At 41.5% G+C, this 26,660-nt stretch overlaps 2 protein-coding genes across 4 annotated transcripts in view; one reads left to right on the top strand and one right to left on the bottom strand.

The window, feature by feature from the left end:
* Positions 1-5,057: 5,057 nt before the first annotated feature.
* LOC148370699 (transmembrane protein 42-like) lies at positions 5,058-18,684 on the bottom strand. The gene is made up of 3 exons (XM_088328432.1): positions 18,451-18,684; positions 18,087-18,233; positions 5,058-8,323 (listed from the first exon to the last, which is right to left on the bottom strand). The coding sequence occupies exons 1-3, from the start codon at positions 18,625-18,627 to the stop codon at positions 8,189-8,191; spliced, it is 459 nt and encodes a 152-aa protein (XP_088184558.1). The 5' UTR covers positions 18,628-18,684; the 3' UTR covers positions 5,058-8,188.
* A 3,436-nt stretch (positions 18,685-22,120) lies between these two features.
* The window catches only part of osbpl10a (oxysterol binding protein-like 10a), a 44,009-nt gene continuing 39,469 nt past the window's right edge, over positions 22,121-26,660 (top strand). For all 3 annotated transcript variants that reach the window (XM_088328437.1, XM_088328438.1, XM_088328439.1), the window contains exon 1: positions 22,121-22,444. In XM_088328437.1, coding sequence (XP_088184563.1) covers positions 22,236-22,444 — 209 coding nt within the window. In that variant the 5' untranslated portion in view covers positions 22,121-22,235. The remainder of the gene's footprint in view (positions 22,445-26,660) is intronic.

Here is a 26,660-nt window from a genome sequence, read left to right on the forward strand (position 1 = left end):
AAAAATATGTACATTAATTAACAAGACAAAAACAAGAAACCACATGTAAATAGGTATACACAGCCTTTGCTCAATATTGGATTTTGTTGATGCACATTTGGAGGAAACTACAGTCTAAAGTATTTTTGAAAATTATGCCACGGGCTTAGCACCAATATCCTTGGGCAGTTTTGCCCATTCCTCTTTGCAACACCTTTCAAGCCCAATCGAATTGCATGAGAAGCATAATTTGGATGGGAAGCACAGACATTTTCAGATCTCTCTGGAGCTGATGTTCAATCTGATTTGAGCCAATGCTCTTGCTGGGCCATTCAAGATCTGTCTGAGCCCAGATAATAATCCCTTGCTTTCTGCCAAGTCCAGAGGACATTGCTGGCAACATTATAAAGGACTCCTCTCACAAAGCCCACCACCTCTGTGACCTGCCACCCTCTGTCAGCCGCTATAGGTCCCTTTAAACGCGTACAAATAGGATCAAAGGCAGTTTTTCTCTTAACAAGGACGCAAACTGTGAAAATATATATCTTACAACTTATCTGGAAATTTTTGTTTCTGCTAAATGTTGGGGGGTTTTGGGGTTTTTAAGGGTTATTGTTCTGTCTTCGTTATTCATTATCCATTATCCGTTATCGGTCAGTTCATAATACGCTACAAAACCTAGGAGCCGGGACACTTACTCTCAGCCAAAAGGCCAAGCTAAGGTCCTAGCCCTAAAGCCTTGCTGCGATCATTGCGAATGCACCGTTCCCGGAGGTTCTGCAATACCGGGCCGATGCGTGGAGTGGACAGAGCAAGCTCTTATTGGCATCGAACCGCGAGATGACTATTGCACTTCTTTTCATTGCACTATTGTTAAGATGCACTGTTTTTCCATTGCACTCTTACAGGAGTCAGCAACCTTTTTGGTGTGGAGTGCCACTTTCAAATTTCCTTTTAAGGTTAAGACTGTTGAAGTATAAAGCGGCCTTTGCCTCTGCAAAATCAGCCTACCTTTCGAAGGTGATTGCGTCGGAAAAGAACAATCCCAAAGTCCTTTTTGACACTGTAGCAACGCTTACAAGGCAACAGACTATCCCAGATAGTTCCACCCATTCAGCCAATGACTTAATGGTCTTCTTTACTAAGAAGATTCAAGGCATACAGAAAGAAATTGCTAAAGACAGTATTAATACAACACATACTAAAGCGCTGAAATCTATAGATGCACGACATGGTGGCTGTCCAGGGAATTTGTCCCGTTTTAGTGAACTGTCACTCGATAATCTTAAACAGATGGTGAATACGGCCAAACCAACGACTTGCCAGTTCGACCCGCTCCCAGGTTCACTTATTAAAGGTCTTTTTGGCGTCCTTGCACCTTCAGTTCTAAATATTCTAAACATCACATTCCTCAGGTGTAGTTCCAGCGGCTTTTAAGTCTGCCGTTATTAAACCCACACTGAAACGTCCCAACCTTGATCCAGAAAGCTTATGTAATTATAGACCTGTGTCAAACCTACCGTTTCTTTCTGAAGTACTTGAAAAAGTAGTGGCACAGCAGCTGAATTATTTCATATCCGAGAACAATCTTTTTGAATCAATGCAATCAGGATTCAGGGCTAACCAATCTACTGAGACAGCTCTGATTAAGTAACCAATGATATCCTACGGGCAATGGACTTCATCACTTTTGCTGCTGCTGGACCTTAGTGCTGCTTTTGACATAGTGGACCATAATATCTTATTAGAACGGTTGGAAAAATGGATTGGTTTCTCAGGAAACGTCCTCTTATGGTTCAGATCCTACCTCTCAGATAGGACGCACTGTGTTAAATATGGCGAAATGACATCTGAGCCCTTTAGTGTTACCTGTGGTGTTCCGCAGGGTTTAGTGCTTAGCCCCCTTCTCTTCAGCATTTACATGCTTCCATTAGGTGATATTATTCGGAAGTATAATATCAGTTTCCATTGCTACGCAGATGACACTCAACTATATCTTCCGATGGAGTAATCTGCCACACTAAACTGTGCTAATTTGGAGGCCTGCCTCTCTGAGATAAAAGAGTGGATGTCACTCAATTTCTTGCGTCTTAACTCTGAAAAGACCGAAATGTTAGTTATTGGTCCATCTAAATGCCGCGACTTATTCTCTAAAATTGCTGTGAACATTGAAAAATGTCACATCACACAGAGTGACTCACTTAAAAATTTAGGTGTCACATTTGACCCCGATCCGTCCTTTCAAACACATGTGAAGAAAATTACTAGAACCGCTTTTTACCATCTTCGTAACATTGCTAAAATTTGTCCTATACTGTCTCAGTCGGATGCGGAGATTATAATTCACGCGTTTGTTACCTCCCGTCTCGATTACTGTAATGCACTACTCTCCGGTCTTCCGATGACCAGACTCAAGAGTCTTCAGCTGGTACAAAATGCCGCAGCGAGGCTTTTAACTAGGACAAAAAAGTCCGATCACATCACTCCAATTTTGCCTAACCTGCATTGGCTCCCTGTTAGCCTAAGATGTGATTTCAAATTTCTCTTATTATTATACAAAATCATACATAGACTTCCCCCCTCATATCTTTCAGATCTGATTTCCCCCTATGTTCCGGCCCGAAGCCTTCGTTCTGAGAGCTCCGGTCTTCTGGTGATCCCAAGAGCCAAGAAGCGTTCCGCTGGTTCGAGAGCGTTCTCCATCCGGGCACCGGTGTTGTGGAATGTTCTTCCCCCTGAGATCCGATCTGCAACCTCAGTGGAAATGTTTAAATCCAAGCTTAAAACTCACTTCTACTCTATAGCATATGAATAACCTAAACTGCTCATGTGTATTAACCTGTAAAGCCCGTTGAGACTCTTTGTGATTAAGGGCTATACAAATAAAAATGACTTGACTTAAATCAGTGTGCCACACCAAGATCAATGACTTGCACAACAATTCTTTTTATATCTGACAGAGCTGTAATTTGGGGCAGCATGGCGGCGCAGCGGTTAGTGAAAAAATAAAAAATAAATGTGAGTAACATGTGGAAAGGCCTGTAGATATTCATGATTTCGACTTTTTACCACAAGATTCAACTAGAATCAACCATTCTTCATCAACAATGAACTACAATCAAAAACAAGTGATATGGACAGCTACCATACCATTCATCAATTAAATCTTTTTGCAGAAAATATCAAAACTTGAAATAACAGCAGCAAGGCAGAAGGCTACTTGAAAATATGTGCAACAGAAATAACAGCTGATTTGGTCGCAGATATAAATGATTTTCTGTGCTTTGCTATGCAGGGAGCAATGTGATAACTTGCTTCAGTGGTGGTGTTTTTAGCTGTGACAAAGGTTTTCAGGGTCTGTGTTTGTTGGCCGTACCTATACACAGCATGTTTTAATGTTTCCGCCATGTCAGACTCATCCTTGAATTCACGTTCATGTTTCGTCTTGTAATGACGTTTAACACTTGCTGTACGAGGTACAGCGCTCTCGAGGCATAATGCACAAACAGCACGGACGTTTTTTGCACAAAGTCCCATTCGTCTGTCCACGCTGGCTGGAAAGAACGAGATTTTTCCGCTCGATGAGCCGCCATGATTCGGCTGTCGTGATTCGTTCATTTATCGCGCGCTGGTGTTTCTGTGGGAGGGTTAAAACACAGATCTCTCCTCCTCTCTGAGGCACCGCACAGACACACGCTCACCGTAAAGCCGCTAAACAACACAGCGCGCAGTGAAAATGTCTCAATTTTAGGTAAAAATGCGCATATATAAAAAAAAAAATCATTATTACTTTGCCGTGCGCTCGCGTGCCACTGGTTAACCCCTCGAGTGCCATTGCTGGCACGCGTGCCATAGGTTGCCGACCCCTGATCTAAAGGGACTGTATGTAATATTTGACCACTAGATGGCACTGTGTTGTCTGGTATAGGCGAGGACCAGTAATACATGGCACAGTGTGGCAGACAAACCCGGTCATTTTTTTGCACAAAGCCCCAGTCATCTGCCCACGCCGGCTAAAAAGAAAGAGATTTTTTCGCTGGAAGAGCCGTCATGATTCATTCATTTATTGCGCACCGATGTTTCTGTGGCTGGGTTAAAACAAGGATTTTTCCTCCTCTGCGAGCCGTGGCGCAAACACACGCTCACACACGAAGCAGAGGAGGAGGGGCGCTACCGTAAAGTCCCTAAACAACACGGAACGCATCTGAAAATGTCTTAATTTCAGGTAAAAATGCGCTTTAAAAAAAAAAACATAAATATTTTTATTATTTTGCCGTGCGCTCGCGTGCCACTGCTGGCGTGTCATAGGTTTCCGACCCCTGCCATAGAGCAACCTGACGTGTGATTCACATTCATCTTTTTCGGCCAATTGCAGGCTTTGTTTTGCCTCGCTTTAGCCTATGCAAGCCTGTAAATGCTAAAAAGGACCCGCCTCCTTTACCCCCCAAATAACTTTAGCCAATAGTGACCGATTCAAATGATGATTGACACATTGGTTAGGAAATGAAACACTGGTATATATATTCCAGCAAACACCGTGGACTACTTCGACTACGGGGGAAAATCTAGTCGGCGGCTGCTTGCCTCAGTTGCGAGACCTTATGACTCAATAGTGATCCAATAATAAGGCGCACTGTGTTATAATGCGCAAGGTCAGCTTTTGAAAAAAATAAGGGGTTTTAGGTGCTCCTTATAGTCGTGAAAATACGGTAACTGTTATTATGTGACTTGACTTAACTAGAGTTAAATGAATATTTAGAATCTTGGCCTAGCTCTCTGGTGCCTCATGCACATTACAGAGAGGTAGAGAAGGGATAACTCCATGTTGTGCTACTACTTCTATAGAAAAAGGAAATTCTAGTGAGGAACGTAAAAGCTTTGAATTTTTCTAACAAGTCGTGTCAGCTGATGGAATATTAAAGTGACGATCAGGTGTTTTGTTCTTATTCATTCTGACGTCATATTTGAACAGTGTTGGTTTTATAATTATCATGCAGCCCTAACGTAAATAACAGTAATTTTGATAAGAATTTTAGAAACACTCTTGAAGTTCAAAGAAAAAATGACAGAAGAACATATTGTGGAGGATGAGCTTTTTATTTCAGAGTGATCATTCCAGCCTTTATATTACTGTATTTACATTTTTAAAGTTCTTTTATTTGTGAGTTATTATGAGTTGAATGTGGTCAAAAAATATACATGTATCAAACATGTATATCATAAAATTCAGAAAGAAAGCTTATCTTGCGCTTGCTTTTTTAAACAATTGCTTATTTAAAATGAAATGCTACATTGTCGAAATTATTATAAAACTTGCTGTACAGTATATATTATTTTACTTCTGCTACATGTTTACAGTGAGTGTCAGAAAAACTTTGGAATTCTTGGTAACGTCAAAAGAACTCTTCCCTCCCTTGTTGCTGGGCAACCTCTCCATTATTCATCCTAAAGAAATGATGTCGCCATCCAAAAAACAAAACAAGAATGTGGACGAAAGCCAGGCAACCTGTTTCCAAAATCCCCAAAATGATATATCTGCTACTAATTGTTTCCAGCGTACCTGGAATATTTGTTGTTTTATGGTTGTTTTCACTGTTCCATTGTTAATTTCACACAATTAAAGGGATAGTGTGTATTATTTAGACACTAGATTTTGCTGAATTGTGTAGTGCAACCGTTGTGAAGTGCAACCAAGAACGAGTGCTACAAAGCATAAGGATAAATACATACTCCATTGACTTTAAGTGACCAAGAAGAACCACTATTGCCATTGTTTTTGTCCAGCCTTTTGCTAATAAAGAATAACTGAAAAACAAACAAAAAAAATCTGTAAAAAGTAAAGAAAAAGTAGAAAAAAGGATAACAAAGAAAAGAGAAAAAATATGAAAGAAAAAAGCAAATTAGGAGGAAAAAAGAGAGGAAAAAGGAAAGAAAAAAAGGGGATGACTAAAAAAACAAAAAAGGGGCAAAAATAATAAAAAAGAAAAATACAAGGGGGAAAAAGGCAAAAAAACAAAAAGAAGCAAAGTAAAACAAAAAGGGAATAAAAGAGAAAAGAAAAATGAATACAGGAGGAAAAAAAAGGCTGTTGGTTTTTGCCGTACCCGTAACAACAAAATGGCTGACAAAAATGTTGGCTCCTTCAACGTGGGCCTCATGTCATGTAAAACAAGATAAAACATTTCCACCTACGAGTATTTAAAAAAATGCAATTTCATATGATAGTTCAGGTATTTTGCTTATTTTTCAAATCAATATTGTCTATTTTTTAATGAATGAAGTTTTGTTTTGTTTTTTTACCACTAAGAGGCGTTAACTAATGCACACTGTCCCTTTAGGTCCCAAAAGGATAGAGCTAAAGCCAAACATGATCTATTTACACCTGTGTATCTTTTAAAGATATTTTCTGTCCTGGCCGGATTTTTTAAAATCAACCTTGGACTTATAGTGGAGTTCCTTGAATGCAGGAAAACTGAAAAGTAACTCTCCCCACCACAGTTTGAGCTCCTTTGCTTCCCAACCAATATACCGTACCAAGCGAAAGTATTGTGTGTCCCCTCCCCAAGAACTTTTTGTCATATTGCCACATTTCAGGCTTCAAAATGCTAAAAAAGCTAAACAATTGAATATATTTTCCACAAATCAACATGAGAGACACAATCCTGAAGGGAAATCAAATTGTTCCATTTTGTGATTCACAACAAAAAAACAGTAACATGGGTGTTGCAAAAATCTTTGTCCCCTGTTCTCTCAGCTCAGCCAACTGACTCCAAAGGTTTCCTGATGAATTTGGAATGATCCAAGGTCGACCTAATTGACTTCACCTGTGAATCAGTAAGTCTCGGTTTAAATACACTTGCTCTGTGATAGGCTCAGAGATCTGTAAAGGAGACACTAGAAAACAGGCAGCATTATGAAGACCAAAGAATATGACAGGTGGGTCTAGTATAAAGTAGTGGAAAAGATCAAAGCAGGAATGGGCTATAAGAAGATTTCCCAAAATCTACACATCTCCCCGAGCACTGAGTGAGCAATAATGTCAAAATGCAGAAATCATAAAACCTACCAAGACCCGACTGTAGTCTTTGCCCTGAAAAACATTTACCGGTAATAATGTCCTGTTAGGTGTAGCATGCACCTGTCCTCTCCCATAAGTCCCTTCAAACCTTCGGCCCAGACAAGCAGTAAACTAATCAGATAAGCAAACAAAAGGCACACGATCACATTGGATGACCTGCAGGCATACACAGCTGAGGTGTGACATTCTGTGCATAAGACAACTATTTGTCGTAATCTGCATAGATTTGATCTTTACAGATTGGCAAAAAGCCCTTTCTAAAAGGATACTATGAAAAGGCCCGTCTGGTGTTTGCGAGAAGCCACGTGAAAGACGCAAATAACATGCAGATGAAACCAAAATTAAACTTTATAGGCTAAATGCAAAGTGTTACGTTTGGCGTGAGAGTAACCCTGCACATCACCCTGAAAACACTATCCTACCTGTCAAACATGGTGGTGACCGCATCATGTTTTCAGGTTTGCTTTTGTTCAGCACGGGCTGGGAAGATTGACAGAGTTGACGGGAAGATGAATGGAGCCAAATGCAGGACGATTCTGGAAGAAATTCTGTTGGAATTTGCAAGAGACCGTAGAATGGGCCGGAGGTTCACCTTCTGAGAGGAAAACTTCCCTAAACATGAACCAAAATCTACAATGGAATGGTTTACACCAAGCAATATAAAAATGTTAGAATGGATAAGCCAAAGTCCAGACCTCGGTCCTATAGGGCATTCGTGGCAACATCTGAAAAATCACCTTAGAAACTAAAGGAGCTCGGGCTATTTTGCAAGTGTGAATGGGCAAACTTTTCTGTTTCAAAATGTGCAAAACTGATGAAGACATACCCTAAAATACTGTAATCACAGCACTAGGAATTTGTACAAGGAAGTATTACCAAAGGGGGGCAATATTTTTCAATACCTACATATCATTTTTGTTTGTTAGCGCAATACAAAATGTTGAATGGATTTAGTTTCTTTTCAAAATTGTGTCTCACATGATGTTGATTCGCAGAAAATATTTTAACTTTTTTGTCTATAAATTTGACGCCAGAAATATGGCAATATGGAAAAAAGTTCTTGGGGTGCCAATACTTTGGCAAGGCACCATTGTGATCTTTGGCGTGACGGAAATTAGGGGAGGAAAGGCGTCATTCTTCCCTTTGGGGTTGCGGGCCCTGCGGCGAGACCCTCTGCAGCACCAAGAGGCCGGAGAATGTGAGAGAGATGCCCACCCACCACAGCGTCATTTGGGCCTCGCCGAACAGAAGCTGGCCCAGGAAAGCCTTTGGGTTAGAGAACATTTCATAATGCATTACTGGGAAAAAAAGTAGAAAAAAGATCAGATGAAAAATCAATTGTCGTGCAAGAGGAGTTTAAATGAGCAAGCATTGCATTTTTAAAGGCAATAGACCCCTGAGATACAACATCCCTGCCTTATGACATTTTCACTTTACGGTGTGGAATGTTTTTTTCAGCCCCTCTTTACAGCATTATCCTTAGTCAGGGTTCGTACAGGTGCTTGAAATCTTTGAACGTTGACGGATTGAAAAAAAAAATGCTTGTAAACGCTTGAAAAGATTGCAAGTCTGCTTAAAAAATGAGCCCGACACTGCTCCCTGGTGACTTGGCTTTGCTATTGCATTTCCTTTTCCCTTGTGATTAAAAGCAGATGGCATTAGTTTGTATGGCATTGGCCTAAAAGCCTCATTACCCCTTATGGGTCACGCCCAAGAGGACAGGTGCATGCTACACCTAACAGGACACTATTAAATGTTTATCAGTGCAAAGATTACAGTATGTCACAGAAGTGAGTACACCCCTCACATTTCTGCAAAGGTTTCATCATGTTTAATTTAAAACCACTAAAAAAACATTACTTTGACACAAGGAAAGGTAGTGTGTAAAGCTTATTTAGCAGTGTAAACGTATCTCTACCCTAAAAAAAGAAACTCAAAATATAGCCATTAGTAGCTAGACTTCTGGTAACATAGGTGAGTAGATCCTAAAGTAAAAGTTCCTGAAGTTCAATATTTTGTGTGACCACCACAATTTTGTAGAACCACTTTAATTCTCCTGGCTATGGATTTCACCAGAGCCTCACAAATTGCCACTGGACTGCTCTTTCACTCCTCTGTGACAACATGACTGAGCTGGGAGATAATCAAGTTCTTGTGCTTTTCCACCTTCCGCTTGAGGATGCCCTGAAGATGTTCTATTGGATTTAGATCTGAAGACATGCTTGGCCAGTCGGTCCCCTTTTCGTTTAGAAAGGCATTTGTCATCTTGTCAGTGTATTTGGGTTCATTGTCAGGCTGGAACATTGCCCTGCTGTCCAGTTCCTGGAGGGAGGGGACCAATTCTTGCTCCGGCATTTCACAGTGCATGCTTGAGTTCATGTTTTCCTCAATGAAATGCAACTCCACAATTCCAGATGTACTCATGCCGCCCCCAACCATGACATTACAAACACCATACTTTACTTTCACCACGACAAAAACATGTTTGTACACCTCACCTGGCCACACATGCTTCACACTATCTGAGCCAAATAAATGAATCTTTGTCTCATCAGACCAGAGGATATCTTTTTAGTAAGCCATGGCCTTTGGTTACATATTTCTTTTCATTGTGTCAAAGTGATGTTTCTTCAGTAATGTTCTATTAAACATTATACTGAAATCTCTGCAGGGATGTGACCGATGTTCTCACTCTTTGTGACATACTGTGCATATCAATTATCAACATTTATTATGTTCCACGCAGAAAATTCTGGTAGCATATGGTATGAACTTGTTGCAACTGAAAATATAAGCTGTATATTCCTGTTACTTTTTCCCAACATCTATAAGGGAAGGGATTTGTCTCAGAAATATTTAAACATATATTGTTCAGATCCACAAATATATTTGCGATTTACTTAATATCTAAAAATCGTATGCCTTGATAAATGCACACGAAAGATTAAAAATTGCATATGAAAATCAAAGATATATATGGCATTCTGCAAAATATATGATTCACACCGGTTATCTTTTACTAATGTTACTGGAGAAAATTGGCTTTGAAGCTCCTTAAAGGCGGGATGTGTACTTTAAAATGTGCTTTAGAAGTTTAAAATGAAATATTTTCTCTATTAAGTATGTGTTAACAATACCCGACTGAGTTCAAAGAGCCTTTATATTTTTGAACCACCGTGCCTGTCTGATTTTCTTAGCTTAATTTTATCATCAGTTTTCGTCCCGTGGGGGACAAGACTAATATCACGAGCGTGGTCGCACTTTTATTCTAGGGTGAAAGTGGTGAAAGTAAAAAAAAATAGGACCGTTTCAAATAGAGTCGATATGCCAACTCAAACCCTAAAAGATGAAAAAGGAAGAGTTTATTTGTGTGCGTTAAATAATTTCACATACTTGCACTTGCAAAAAAAGGAGATGCAATCATTATTTCAGCCAGAAGATGGCGTCAGCAAGTAGAATACTTTGAGTTAAGGACATGACTTTCAAAAAGTGCTTGAATTTGGCCATGAAAAAGGTATATGAACTCCGCCTAATATATGACCTCTGTCATGGACCAGAACAAGCACTCGGATCCAATAGCGTCAGTTAAAGGATTTATTTGGACAAGGTTCGATGGAGCAGGCTTGGGACGTTGTCTCTTGGTAGCCGAAAGCCTCTTTGGACGATATGGCAACTCCGTGGTGAAAACGCGTGACGAGTAACGTAGCAGGTAAGTCGGTGGCCGGGACGGAAGAGTAGATCGTAAACTTTTAACAGACAAGGGTCAGGCAAAGAGAATCAGACTTGGAATACACAAAGGGATCGTGGTACCTTGAATGTTGGAGGCTCACTCAGGGAAACGAGGAGTACACTCGAACGTCCATCTCTGGACGCTGACAGCTTATGTAGAAAGCTTCCACCAATCAGGAAATCGCGTTCCAGCTGATTACCTCAGGTGGCTCCAGTTAGGTAATCACGACAGAACCCCCCCCTCAAGGGACGGCTCCAGAAGTCCCCCAGGGAAAAAAAAAAAAATAATCCAAACACGTCACATGGAAACACCGGTAATCCAAGGAACAAAAGACACAGGCCAGTTACGAATAATCCAAAATACATCACCAATAATCCAAAATGGAAGGCCCAGAGGTCGTCCGATGAACCCCAGAAGGTCATCATCACACCAGCGATCCCCGGGGACGGATAATAAATCCGTTTGCAGCGCACAAAACAAACAAAAAAAAAATATCCACAGGTAAACTGAGAACAAACAGCACAGTACCTCAGAATTCTTCCGAGTGAATAGACACCCCTTCGTCCGCATCTGAAGGGGCGGTAGCGGGTGGGTCCGCCGGTGGAAGGGTAGCAGTGCCGGACCTACGACGACGACCACGGCGTGGCGCTGGTTGGTCAGGATGCAGTCGATGGAATTCTGCCACAAGAGATCGGTCCAGGATCTGCCTGCTGGGAATCCATGATCTCTCCTCCGGACCATATCCCTCCCAATCGACCAAGTACTGGAAGCCCCGACCCCTGCGTCGGGAGCGGAGCAGGCGGCGCACTGTATAGATAGGCTCCCCGTCCAAGGAGCGTGGAGCCGGGGGAGGAGGTGGAATGGGTGCCAACGGGCTCTGGCTGACGGGTTTGATTCGGGAGACATGAAACGTGGGGTGCACTCTCATAGATCTTGGTAGACGGAGACGGACTGCTGAGGAGTTGATAATTCTTACTATAGGAAACGGACCAAGATACCGAGGAGCCAGTTTCCTCGACTCAGCCTTCAGTGGAAGATCAGCTGATGCAAGCCACACCTTCTGGCCCACCTGGTAATTCGGAGCAGGACTCCTCCGTCGATTAGCCCCGACGGAATGAGCCTTGCTTGCCCGAAGGAGTGTGGCCCGAGCACGAGCCCAAGTTCGCCGACAACGGCGTGCGTTCGCCGTAGCTGACGGGCAGTTTACTTCCTCTTCTTGACTAGGGAACATAGGGGGTTGGTACCCATATACGCACTGGAAGGGGGACATTCCAGTGGAGGAGCTAACCAAGGAATTGTGAGCATACTCCACCCATGCCAATTGCCGAGCCCAAGACAACGGTTCACTAGAGACCATACAGCGAAGTGCCGTTTCCAAATCTTGGTTCACTCGCTCAGACTGACCATTGGATTGAGGGTGGAACCCCGATGAGAGGCTGACTGAGGCACCCAACAGACGACAGAACTCCTTCCAAAACACGGATGAGAATTGGGGACCCCGGTCAGAAACAATGTCCAGAGGGATGCCATGGAGGCGGAACACATGTTGCTGGACTATCAATGCAGTTTCCTTGGCGGAGGGGAGCTTTGGTAGTGCCACGAAATGGACCATCTTACTGAACCGGTCCACGATAGTTAGTACAGTCGTCATCCCCTCGGATACTGGCAACCCCGTCACAAAGTCCAAGGAGATGTGGGACCATGGGCGGCGGGGAACCGGAAGTGGATGTAACAGACCGGCCGGACGTTGGTGGGATGCTTTGTTCTGGGCGCACACTTGACAGGCGGAGACACATTCCCTAACCTCCTTGGCCATGGTAGGCCACCAGAAGCGTCGGGACAAGAAACTGTGAGTCCGAGCCGACCCCGGATGGCAAGAAAAGTGAGAATTGTGCCCCCATTGGAGGACCTCGGACCGTAAGGGTTCGGAGACGAATAGTCGACCCTCGGGACAGGAGCTGGGGCCCGCCTGATCGGGTAACGCCTCTCTGACTCGGGACTCGATATCCCAGGAAACTGCTGCCACCATACGGGAAGCTGGAAGGACCGTTGCGGGATCCTGAGGTGTTTCATTGGAATTCTGGAATTGCCGGGAGAGCGCGTCGGGCTTCACATTACGAGATCCGGGTCTGTAGGACAGAGTAAAGTTAAAGCGGGTGAAAAACAGGGCCCAACGTGACTGGCGAGGATTGAGCCGCTTGGCCGATCTAATATATTCTAAGTTCTTGTGGTCAGTCCAAACTATGAACGGCACCGTTACCCCCTCCAACCAATGTCGCCATTCCTCCAGGGCTAGCTTGACGGCCAACAACTCACGATCCCCTACGTCGTAGTTGCGTTCGGCCGGGGACAACCGCCGGGAAAAGAAGGCGCACGGGTGCATCTTCTGGTCCTTGTCAGACCGCTGGGACAGGACAGCACCCACTCCCACATCTGAGGCGTCCACCTCCACCACCAGTTGGCGCGCAGGGTCAGGCACCTGGAGTATGGGGGCCGTAGAGAAATGAGTTTTTAGACGGTTGAAAGCTGCATTAGCCTCGGAAGACCACCGAAATGGCTCTTTAGGGCTGGTAAGAAGCGTGAGAGGAGCTGCCACCGAACTGTAGTTCCTGATGAACCTCCGGTAGAAATTGGCAAAACCAAGGAATTGTTGGAGTTTTTTCCGAGACTCAGGGACAGGCCAAGAGGTGACAGCTGATACCTTGGCAGGATCCATCTGAAGGGTCCCCTCCGCCACGATGTAGCCCAGGAACGAGACTGTCTTGGCGTGAAACTCGCACTTCTCTGCTTTGACAAATAAAGAGTTCTCTAGGAGACGACGGAGAACCAGCTGGACATGCTTTCGGTGTTCATCGAGGGACTTTGAGAAAATTAAGATATCGTCCAGATACACAAAAACAAAACGATTAAGCACATCTCGTAAAATGTCATTTATCAAGGATTGGAAAACGGCTGGAGCATTGGTTAATCCGAACGGCATTACCAGGTACTCGTAGTGACCGGTGGGTGTGTTGAATGCTGTCTTCCACTCATCACCCTCCCGGATACGGACTAAGTGGTAGGCGTTGCGCAGATCAAGTTTAGTGAAGATCGTGGCCCCCTGTAGAAGCTCAAATGCAGAGGCAAGCAGAGGCAAGGGATAGCGATTTTTAACCGTGATTTCATTAAGGCCCCGATAATCTATACAGGGCCGGAGTGACCCGTCCTTCTTTCCCACAAAAAAGAACCCCGCCCCTGCAGGAGAAGAGGAGGGTCGAATGATACCAGCCGCCAAGGCATCGGAAATGTACTCCTCCATGGCCTTCCTCTCGGGAATGGACAGGGAGTAGAGGCGGCCCCGAGGAGGAGCGGACCCAGGCAGGAGATCAATCGCGCAGTCATAAGGTCTATGAGGGGGCAAGGAGGAGGCCTTAGCTTTACTGAAGACCTCCCGTAGGTGGTGGTAACAGGCTGGGACCTTGGACAAATTGGGTGGGGCCCTCGTGGAAACAGGATGATTTGGGTAAGGAGCGGCTCGCAGACAGGTTTGGTGACAGTCCATGCCCCATTCAAGTATCGACCCAGTGCGCCAGTCGAAATGGGGGTTGTGTTGCACCAACCAAGGATGACCCAGAACAAGGGGTTGGTTAGGGGAGTGAAGTAAATGAAATCGGATCTTCTCTCTGTGATTTCCAGACAACTGTAGTTCTATGGGTTCAGTTATTTGGGATACGGTGCCTAATAGGTGACCATCCAAAGCCCGAGCTGATACCGGGTTAGGAAGGGTTTTAACAGGTATCCCCATCTTGTGTGCGAGTGACAAATCCAGGATATTTGTTTCGGCGCCAGAATCGATCAGGGCATGGAAGGGCTGAGATGAACCGGAAATAATGAGATTTGCCCGGAGAACAGGTCTATCAGTCTTGGGGGACGATACTAAAGCCGAGCTCAATCGGACGTCCCCTATATCCGACGAGCGTTGGCTTTTAACGGGCAATTGACCACCCTATGTCCCTGGCCGCCGCAGTAAAAACATAACCGTTCGGAACGCCTTCGCTGGCGCTCTTCGACGGAGAGAAAGGTGCGGTCCACCTCCATCATCTCATGAGGTGCGGTAGAAGTGGTTGGGGGGTTCGGTATCCTACTCATGTCTTGACTTTGCCTGGTGATGGATTGGCTGGGATCTTCTCTCTCTCGGCGTCTTGCCTGGACCCTACGGTCGATCCGGGCGGTCAGTTCGATAGCGTTGTCAAGAGTTACCGGAGGAGCGTGGGATACCAATTCGTCTTTGAGATAACCGGACAAGCTATGGAGGTAGGCGTCGACCAGCGCCTCTTCGTTCCAGTGACTCTGGGCTGCTAGAGTGCGGAAGTCAATGGCATAGTCGGCAATGGAGCGTCTCCCCTGGCGGATGTTCAAGATGGAACGAGCAGCATCGACTGATGAGGAACCAGAATCAAAAACTTTAATCATTTCCTGGCTTAGCAAACTAAAAGAGGTGCATGCTGTCGCCCCTCGTTCGTATTCTGCCGTTCCCCAAAGGCGAGCTCTGCCAGTCAAATGATTTATTACATAGGCCACCTTCGTCTTTTCGTTCACAAAGGCTCGCGGTTGTAGATCAAAAATTAATCGGCAATTTATGAGAAAGGGGCGGATCTGGGCGGGCTCTCCACTGAATCTCTCTGGCGAACCTACTCGTGGTTCAACACTGCCGACCTGATCAGAAAGAGGCGGAACCGGATCTTGTGGTCGTGTTGCCGGGGAAGCTTCGCACTGTTGCTCAAAAAATTGTTGGTGACGTTGTACTTGCCGGACCAGTGTGGATACGTCATGGGCGATCTGTTGTACCGCGCCTTCGGTATGTAGTAGGCGCTGTAGCGCGGATTCCTGCTCGGCATTTCCGCATTTCTCGGAGGTGGGAAAAAATGACGCTGGATCCATTTTTTGGTTCGAGTGTTCTGTCATGGACCAGAACAAGCACTCGGATCCAATAGCGTCAGTTAAAGGATTTATTTGGACAAGGTTCGATGGAGCAGGCTTGGGACGTCGTCTCTTGGTAGCCGAAAGCCTCTTTGGACGATATGGCAACTCCGTGGTGAAAACGCGTGACGAGTAACGTAGCAGGTAAGTCGGTGGCCGGGACGGAAGAGTAGATCGTAAACTTTTAACAGACAAGGGTCAGGCAACGAGAATCAGACTTGGAATACACAAAGGGATCGTGGTACCTTGAATGTTGGAGGCTCACTCAGGGAAACGAGGAGTACACTCGAACGTCCATCTCTGGACGCTGACAGCTTATGTAGAAAGCTTCCACCAATCAGGAAATCGCGTTCCAGCTGATTACCTCAGGTGGCTCCAGTTAGGTAATCACGACAACCTCAACCACAAACTACCCTACTTTTCAGACTACAGTATAAGGTTTATAGATTGAAAGATAGGTTTATAGTTTTTTTTTGTAAATAATCATTTGATAAATGTTTTTCATCTATAAAGTGCACCAGACCAGTGTTCCCTCTAAGCTGCGCGTGTGCGCAATTGCGCACTGCTCGCACATTCTCAGCCCACAAGAAAATCTAGCCAGCGCACAAAAATGAGGGCTCAAAATTACTAATTAAGAAGCGACTCAAGTCAAAGTTACAGTGCGTGAAGGTAAAAATACACGGGTTCCCTTGACGTTGTGTCATAAATGCGGTATTTTGAAGTCGAGTCGAAGGAGAACGAAGTTGGGTAAAGTTAGTAGAGTTTGTCGGGGAACCGGCTTCTTCGGCTAGGCTCACTAAAAGGAACCGGCTCTTTTGGGTCCTAAACGGCTCTTTGGGTTGTTTTTGCTTCTTTAATCCCAACATGACCAAATATTATGTAAAATTGTGCACAAAATGACTTAAAGGAAGGGGGGAATAGAACAAAAAAGAAAAAAATACCAAAATGAAAAAGTAGTGAAAAGCTGAGAAAAAAAGAAACAAAAGGAAGAGAAAAAAGCAGGAAAATTTTATAACGAAAGAAAGAAATGTAGGAAAAAAGTAAATAGAGAACAAAAAGAAAAAAGTAAGCTCGGAAAAATAAACACAATGAGATTTTTTTAAAGGAATTTAAAAAAAAGTAGAAAAAAAAAGTAGAAAAAGTTTGTGTTGCATTCAAATAATTTCCAATTATATCAAGTGAATCTTGTTGCCAGCATTGTACTTCCACTAAAAAATGTGATTAAGTAAAGTTCTGTATCTTACAACCGACTAAATAAGCCCCCCAAAATGTTAATATTATGCGACAAAATATATCAGGAAATAAAAAGAAATGGATATCTTGTGAAAGAATTGTAAGAACAAACGACGTTTGTAGGCTGTACAACCTTTGCAATAGTACATGAGTCAATTCATTCAAAAGAGAAAAATAATTTTGCATTGCCGGAAACTCAGCAAAATGTAACTTGATGTCAAGTTTTGGACATGTTTGATAATTAATTATCTTGCCACACTTGGGATTATGGTTGCTCACTGTTGTTTCAAGCGCTGCTCACCGACTTTGTGTGAACGCTCAGACCTGTGAAAAATTAGAGGGAACATTGCACCAGACTATAAAGTGCATCAAATTGAAACTACTGTTAGAGCTAGGGTTGCATAAAAAAAGGTCATAAAAAAAGTTTAATAAAATTTGTGTTAACATTATGAAGTCTGGTTTCAGCACCAAAAGGATTTTATTTGTATTTCGATACCTTACGTAGTAGCACTACATTTTACTTAGGTATTTCCAGTTTAATTCACTATATTTCTGGTCTAGTGGGTACATTGGATAATAAGGTGCACTTGCAAATTTCGGGCACTTTTATGTTTTTTTTAGATATCCCTCATAGTCCGGAAAAGTACAGTATTGCGCAAAACCAAAAACATAAAATTCAACCTTATTTACGTCTCTAAGATTGCTGTCTGCCCTTGGTTCACGTCATATAAAACACTGGTCTGCTATTACTTTTCCTCACAGCATCATGAAGATGTGTAAATGCAATTGGCTTAAATACCTCCCACAATGCCTTTCCCTCTTTTCATTCATTTCAGAATCGCGTGTGCTTCATAAAGACTTGACAAGTCGGAAATACATCACTGTGCTTTTTGTACTGTGTATTTGTTAGCTATGGCTCCCAAAGCTCGCGGTGATGATTGAGCAAGAAGCAAAAATATGATAACCATGGGAACAAAGCTTGTAATAATAAAATAATTTTGATAATAATAAGACTGCAGAAATTTCACTATGCGATTCCCGCCATATGACGGATTTGTGTCATATCCCGGGGGTCTACTGTAAAAATATGAGGCTGAGGTGACTCACAGAAGAGACCAAGTTGGAGGCAGTAGTGGTCACAGTGGTCCGTGTGGAGGAAGAAGAGCACCTGAGCGCTTTGGCCAGGAAGGTCCACATGACTGCATTGCAGGTGAAAAGTAAACCACCGCAAAGCAACCTCAGCGGGATGTGAAACTGTTGGAATTTTAAGTCAATTTAAATTCGGAACTGCATTACAGTTTTCAATGGAAAATTAAAAAAAATAATCATTTATAAAGGGGATTATTACTGCTTTTTGACATGTAAATTTGGATGAGTGATTTTATAAACGGATTTTGTTGCTGTAGTCTTTAAATGGAGGGTCATTCATAATAAAAGCACAAAGCGTGAAGGTCAAAGATGTTCGACTCACCCGATCACAAGCGCTGGTCTCGTCCCCTTGGCGGAATCTTCGCGGTTCCCCCCACGTCCTTAGACCGGTTTCGCACACGCCCTTCAGGTAGTCTGCACCGAGGGACAGCTTGGCCGACGACGAGGCTACCGCCGCCAGGAAGCCTGCCAGAAGCGAGTACATCAGGCCGGGGAACATCTCCGCAGCATCCTCGGCGTCCTCACTCCATGTTTGTCTTACGAGTGCTGCAGTTATGTTAAATGACCGCCGAGGGGCGGTCACGGCTCTTGCGAGCTCTCGCCACGCGTTGCATTATGGTAGCTGTAATTCTTTACCACGGACGGAGTGGGTCCCTTTTCAGCCCGAGAGTTTTCTACAAAAGCTAAGCCACTAACTAAGCAGTGGAGGAGTAATTTGAATATATGGAATCGCAGCGTGGCCAAATAATGCATTTTTATTGGGAAAAAAATGCAGGTATATGTTGATAAGTAACAGAAAACACTTTAATAATTGAATTCAAAAGAAAATTATATAAAGATTCTGATATGCGGTAGATGAAAATAGATATACCTATTTACATGGGCGTAACCAGCCGGCTTTGGGGGTGTTCAAGCAACCCCTAATTCTAGCCTAGCACACCCAAAAATGATAGCATTTTAAAAACGGTCTTTTCCTTAATAAAGGACAGGATAAGCTTAAATATAATTAAAAATGCTAGCTAAAATATAAGAAAAATGTGAACACCTCAGCCTAAAAAAATACAGTACTCCACTGCCTTGAAATGGTTCAGTTCATTTGATTTCTAGCACCGCTCTTGTTCCTCTTTCGCTTGGCTAGTGTCACTTGCGGCATAGCGGAAGAGTCTGTGGAGTTTATTACAGTGAGGGCATTTTATCATTTTGTTTCCTTTTTTGTCCCTTCCTTTTCTTTTTCTAGCTTGTTCCCTCTTTTTCTTAATTTTTGCCTCGTTTTTTCTTCCTTGTTCTCATTTTCCTTTTCTTTTGATTCTTCTAGCCCTTTACTTAATTTTTTCTTACTTTATTATTCTTTATTCTTTTTTTATCTCTTTTTATCTTCATTTATATTTTTCTACTGTTGTTTCTTTATCCAGTGTTGTCTTTTTTCTCCCTTTTTTAGCTTTATTTGTCCCCCAAAAGGAATTTTGTGCACAGTGTTACATATTAGTGTTTGATATATGCATAAATCAAGAAAAACAACCTGAAAAGGCATTTGGGAGCCGAGCCAAAAGAGCAGCCCTTCGAAAAAGAGACAGAATTTATTTTACTAGTCAAGTCAAGTCATATTCATTTGTATAGCCCATAATCACCTCAACATGAGGAAAATGAAGAAACCCTCCAGAAGGGACCGTACATGAGGTAATCCCCCTTCCAGGATGACCAGGCTGCAACAGATGTTGCAATAACAAATAATACACAAACATTGTCAACATGATATACTACAAGCTTACGAGCAGTTTTTAGCGGCACAGTTTTCCGCTCTCCTCCGGATTGTTTACGAATATCGGATCATCGGATCATGTCACTATTTCAAATCATAACTGTCATATAGTTAGACAGAGTTTACGAATACTAATGCACCGAAAGAAAAGGCAAATTGCTAGAACGGCGAGAGAGAAGCCTGACCGGCCTGACCTAATGATTGAAATTTTAAGCCCGAACTCGGCCCAGATTTCGGGCCAGGTCCGGGTCGAGTTCGGACCAGGGAACAAAATCTTACCTTTATGCTCGTTGCAGCCTACTTGACTTGTGTCGTTCGCGTACGAAACGTGTCTATGAGCCGGCTCTTGGAAGTGAACTAAGGGAGCTGGCTTCCCATCAATTATCAGCTGGTTCCCTTCGAGACGCCTTTTTTTTCTCTTATGATTGTGCAATATGCTATTGTTGACTTTGAATTATCTTTTTTTTGTAGATTCATAAACCTTTTAATAGTGTCTCCTGTGTGTTTCGTTGTTAATGTGTTTATATAAAAATGTAAAGTTTATTCTTATTTTCGCCTTTCAGTTATTTTTCTTTTTGTTGTTTTAATTTTATTTTGTCCCCCCCACCCCCAACTTTTACATTTCATCCATTAGACTCACTTTATATTGTTTACTGCTGATTGTTATTTTGCTATATTGTTTACTGTTTATATTTGCACTTCAAATCTGTTGCTGGTGAAGTGCAATAAATACTGCTCAGACAATTTCAAATGATTTGACACACAACAACTTATTTTTAAAGAAACAGAAATAGTTGCTTTCCCTGGTAACTAGTTACTTTTACTATCGAGTAATTCAGTTACTGACTCAGTTACTTTTTGAAAGAAGTTGTGAGTAACTATTACTAATTTGTGAAGCACATTGTAAAGCGCTTTGGGAGGTCTTCATTGACTTGAAAAGCGCAATATAAATTTATTCCATTTACCATTTACCATTTACTTTTTTAAAGTAACGTGCCCAACACTGATTATGGCAGAGGTGTCCAAATTTTAGCAGGGGGGTCACGTGGTTAAAAAAACATTCTAAATGGGGCCGGACTAGTATTTTAGAGTGAAAGAAAGAAAGAAAGAAAGAAAGAAAGAAAGAAAGAAAGAAAGAAAGAAAGAAAGAAGGGGGGGGCGGGAGCGAGCAAGCAAGCAAGAAAGAAAGAGAGAAAATGAAAAGAAGTGAAAGTCAGTGAAAACTAGGGAAAGAAAGAGAGAAAGAGAGAGAAACAGACAAAGCGAAAAAATAGACAGTTTGAAAAGAGATAACAAGGGAAAGAAAACAACAGAGGAAGAAAAACAAAGATAGAGATTAAAAAGAGAGAGAAATAAAGATGAGAGAGAGAGAATTAGAGAGAGAATGGAAAGATAGAGCATAAGAGAGGAAGAGACAATGATTATATATATATATATATATATATATATATATATATATATATATATATATATATATGGGCAGCACGGCGGTGCAGTGGTTAGCGCGTGTGTGGGGTTTGTATGTTCTCCCCGTGCTTGCGTGGGTTTCCTCCGGGCACTCCGGTTTCCTCCAACATTCCAAAGACATGCATTTCAGGTGAATTGGCCGGTCCAAATTGTCCCTAGGTGTGACTGCGTGAGTGAGTTGTCCGTCCCCGTGTGCCCTGCGATTGGCTGGCAACCAGTTCAGGGTGTCCCCTGCCCACAGCCCGGAGATGGCTGGGATAGGCTCCAGCCCCCCCCCGTGACCCTAATGAGGACAAGCGGTACAGGTGATGAGATGATATATATATATATATATATATATATATATATGTATATATATATATATATATATATATATATATATATATATGTATATATATATATATATATATATATATATAGAGAGAGAGAGAGAGAGCGAGAGCGAGAGCGAGAGAGAGAGAGAGAGAGAGAGAGAGAAAAGAGACCGAGAGATAAAAGAGAGAATAAAAAGGGAGAGGGAAAAGAGAAAAGACAGGACATAAAATTAAGTAAATAGAAAAATAATAGTTATGAAATGTTTAACTCAACACAAGGAGAAGATTATTAAGCATGTTATACATCCCATGCACATTGGAATTTTTATCATATTTAAAGATTTAACAAAAAAACAAAAACAAATTCTAAAATAGCATGATGATGTGGTCCTCGAGACTCCGTTGTCACTTCCGGGAGTGGGCGGAGAAGTGGGCGTGTCCTTTGCGCAAGTAACCGCTGGCCCAGTAGATCCGAGTCGCACACGGGTCTCGCTCATCAGCCGAACAAGACGATGACGTCACTTTACACTCACCCACGTCACGCTCGCTGCGGCTTTCGCTATTTAAATGCATCGATGCCCTGAAAAAAAAAACTCCTTTTCATCCTCCTACAGGATGGAGCGGACGCCAGGCAGAAAACCCAGCGCGACAACGAGTTCGCCGAGATCCGGTTCCGGTTCGGGACTCCTGGGCAACGGGACTGGTACGGGTCGCAGTAGAACAACGGAAGGAGTTCTCAGCAAGTACACGAACCTGATCCAAGGCTGGCAGAACCGGTGAGGAAAACCGTCACGTGGTCATCGTTTGCTTCTGTTTACTTTTGGGTGTCCACGTTGCACGTCAAAGGGGGGAGGGGCGAAGGGGGGTGGGGTGGGTATTTGCTCTCTTGAAAACTAGATGCTTAGTCAGTATGGGTGGGTAGGTCAATCCGATTGACAATATTATCAATACTTGGTTTTTAGATCGATCAATAGAGTACTATTGTCCGATATTGATACCGATTGTGTGAGCGGCTTGCTTCTCCTCGAACAATGTCGATAGCACAGCCCTTATCTCTCTCGCAGCACCTTTTGCAACTTTAGAAGTTTATGCCCAAGTGTGACTGACAGGCACAATTTTAGCAACTCTTCCTATCTGGCTTGCTGCTTCATCCTGCCTGCCAGGCAGAACAAAGCGGGCCTAATCGATGAGCCACCTGCCCCCGCCTGTTTATCCTTGTTTTGAGGGACCTGTAAAACCTACCAGAGGGCAACAGGTCAAAGAAATGGTGGCCGGGGTGGGAAGTGTCTTTTATCATGCTGATGGCTCTGCTGCAGTAACAAAAGCCGATCATTTTTTACTGTAGCAACACCTCAAATTTACATATACACATGAAAAAAAACAACCTGCTACCAAAAGTGTAAACGTGTAAATCTGTTGTAACTATTGCAACCCAGCCAATAAGAGACAGTTGACACTTGATTTGCACTACTGACTTTATTTCCAAGTTTTGTGCAATGGCAGGTAATTTAATTCTCTAGTTGGCATCGTATTCTTGTTACATAGCTGCTTTTTTGGTTTGACTCCCTTGGCTTTTGTTGTGAAACAGTTCCTAATACAAACATTTCTATTTATTTTTCTATACTGTTAAAGTTTGCAATGTAGTTATTTGATAAAAATAAAAAAAATTGAAGCATTTTTTTGTCCCTATTTACGGATTAAAGGGGGAGGATTTAAACGGACCGATGCCAAAATTCCCAGTATTGCCCAGTTGCCAGATCAAAAATGATCTTGAGTTCATTTTTCTCTTTATTCGTCATGGCAGGAGCTCTTTTAAGCGCAACAAAAACTGGAAGACCAAATATGTTTCCTTTTTTTTGTGTCCTAGGAAATTACAAGACGTATGTACAATGTGTGGCCATTTTATATGAATTTATACAGATAAAAAAGTTAATCTAAATGTCCTTTTGGGGCCTATTGCTGTGTTTTTGGACTTTGTTTTGTACACATTCACGGTGTTGCACTTTGGGATAAACAAACATGCTGCATAGTTGCTTCCTGTGGAATAGACAATTATGGGTTACTAAAACAAGTTACAATTCTCACTATAACATTTGGAGATTCCCAACACAACTTTATCAACATCACAATTACGTCTACCTTTTAAAGAACTTACAAATGTATTTATTAGAACCTTTATAATGTTGTTCTATTTTTCTTGACTTGGAAATGGGTTATTGTGGTGAAAGTAACTAATAAATGAAAGGTATTGTTGTGCAACCCAAAATGAGCGCTAAAAAGCTCAAAGAAGAACACAAGCTACGGAGACCCAAAGTGACCAAACAACACAGTTTTCCTTTTTTTTTTTTTTTTCGGGCAGCGACAATATGGCTGACAATTATCTCAGCTCCCTTAAGGTGACCTACGTGTATTTCATGTATTTTCGCGTATTTTACAAATAAAATTGTTTAGTTTTTCGTGAATGAAGTTTTTATTTTTACCACTAAGTGGCGCTAAAAAATATACACAGTCCCTTTAAATCATTACTGAAACAATACGAAATAAGCATTAGGGTTCAAGTATCAATACTTTTTTTTAATTAACATTTTATTTATTCCTAATTTCTTTTCAAGAACTGTCTGCAAACAGGCCCTTTGTTAGAGAACAAGATGTGAAAAGTATCAAAATTTTAAGTTAGAATTATGCGATTTGTGTAAGGAGAACAAGAGTTGTCGATCCAACAGTGTTCCAATGCATGCTGTTGTTTTCATCGCTCACAATGTTAATTATTAGAAAAGCTTTTGCAGGTTGCACAGAGCGCTTGCTTAATTACTGTCATTAGTGAGATTTTCAATAAGGAGCATATTGTGAGAGCTAGCAAGTGCAAAGTATAGCAGGTTGAATCCAAAATCAGCCGCAGTGAATCCTCCACATGTTGATTCTAAATTTAGACGGCACCGAGGGAATATCGTTGAGGTGGCGGGTGGGAGGTTGTTTGGGGGAAGTTTTGAGGGATGAATCATGACATTGCTTCAGTGCCTTGGTTGAAGGTGTGAATTCAAAGAGCTCCGCTTCGGTTTCTCTCTGGCAAGAAAAGTTATGATAGACAATTCAGGAAAGTGCTGCACTTTCCTAGAATTTTCTATTTTGTCAAGTTGAAACACCAGATCTAAATGGACAAAACGTAAAGAGAAAAAAAAACAGAATCAATTTACAGAAAATGAATTGGTGTCAGATAGTTACCAGAACAGATAATTTTACTATGACCTTCAGAAGTCACCAAAGCCACTGTAACAGGATACATCCTGTTGAAACAATAACTATTTTAACTGAACAAAACATGAAAAGAGGAAGGCTGCATTATATATTTGGAAGACCAACCTGTTCTAACTGAAGAAAACAGGAAAAAAGGACAAACGGAACATACTCACACATGGATAGATAACAACACAGTGTTTGGACACCAACTAGCTCTAACAGTACAAAACATGAAAAGAAAAAGACACTAAAAGAATACCCACAGGAGACAGAACAACTGCTATGCCGTGACAACAAGAATATGGAAAATAAAACAGAAAGGCAAAAAAAAGACGATGCAGAAAAATTCCAAATTTTGCTGATAATTATTTACTTGATAGCTGTAACGAAACAAAACATGAAAATAAGACACCACAGGATATGTTGGAACAATAACAATAACTGGGGAAAAAGAACAATAACTGATTGAACAAAAAATGAAAGGAAAATGCCACAGGAAAACGTCATATTTTTCCATGAGTTTCCTGATAGTTTTAAGTAAACAAAACATGAAAGGAAGACAACACACGACATGTTGGACACAAGGAACCTAGTGAACAAAAAGTGAAAGAGAATGCAGAGTACTTAGATATTTAGTTTGCCATGAGTCACTTACCTGATAATACTAGAAACCCTTTCTTCGTCACATTTCTAGATAGGACTACCATCTAGTTCAAGGGTGGGCAATTATTTGGAGTCAGGGGCTGCATGGGGTTAAAATTGAGGCTATTTCCCATCCTGGAGATTCAATTTATCTCATTTATAAATAAGAGTAAATGCAGACATCTACATGTTAAATTTATTTTTGTATTTTTAAAGATATATCAGTTTCAGCAAATTGGTTTTGAAACATGTACAATTATAACAAATAACATATCAGTTCCCGTTTTAAGCACTTCATTTGACTAAAGTTGTATTTTTTAGTATTTTTGCATTATTTGTGTAGTATTTTTGCAGCATTATTGTAGTTATGTTGTTGTAATGTTTTTTTTAGTATTTCCACAGAAGTATTTCTGTAGTTTTTCATGTATTTCCAATGTAGAACATTTGTATTATATATATATATATATATATATATATATATATTCTATACTGTTAAAGTTTGCAATGTAGTTATTTGATAAAAATAAAAAAAATTGAAGCATTTTTTTGTCCCTATTTACGGATTAAAGGGGGAGGATTTAAACGGACCGATGCCAAAATATATATATATATATAATATAATATCTGTACATTGTATTTTTGTAATATTAGTGTGGATGTATTTTTGTTGTGTTATTTTTTTTGTATTATAGTATTACTGTCGTTGTATTTTTCCTAGTCTTTCTGAAGAAATCCTTATGGAGTATTTCCACAGTAGTATTTCTGCAGTTTTTTGTAGTATTTCCTTAATCGTATTTTTAAAACATTTTCATAGTAGTATTTTTGTATTACAGTATTACAGTAGTGATATTTTTGTAGTATTTCTGCTGCAGAATTTTAAACTATTTCCATTTGAGTATTTTGTAATATTTTCTTTATTCGTGTAGTATTTCTGAATTAGTATCCTATATTTTTATGGTATTTTATTCTTTTCAGAATAAAAGCAAAATAATACTTTAGGAACAAAATTTTATTTTTATTTTTGTAGTATTTCTATTGAAGTATTTTTGTTGAAGACACACAGAGAGACAATGGGGACAAATCTGGCACAAAAAAACATTTTTATTGATAGTA

Source organism: Urocampus carinirostris, chromosome 2 (genome assembly GCF_059441175.1).
Source record: "Urocampus carinirostris isolate Australia breed hairy pipefish chromosome 2, RoL_Ucar_1.0, whole genome shotgun sequence".
Taxonomy (NCBI): domain Eukaryota; kingdom Metazoa; phylum Chordata; class Actinopteri; order Syngnathiformes; family Syngnathidae; genus Urocampus; species Urocampus carinirostris.

Excerpts from the sequence above, each read along its gene's own strand:
- LOC148370699 (XM_088328432.1), bottom strand. The coding sequence starts at position 18,627 with ATGTTCCCCGGCCTGATGTACTCGCTTCTGGCAGGCTTCCTGGCGGCG. Across the intron at positions 18,234-18,450 it reads AGACCAGCGCTTGTGATCGG|TTTCACATCCCGCTGAGGTT; the intron begins GTGAGTCGAACA and ends AAATTCCAACAG. Across the intron at positions 8,324-18,086 it reads CCTCCAACTTGGTCTCTTCT|GCTTTCCTGGGCCAGCTTCT; the intron begins GTGAGTCACCTC and ends TCTAACCCAAAG.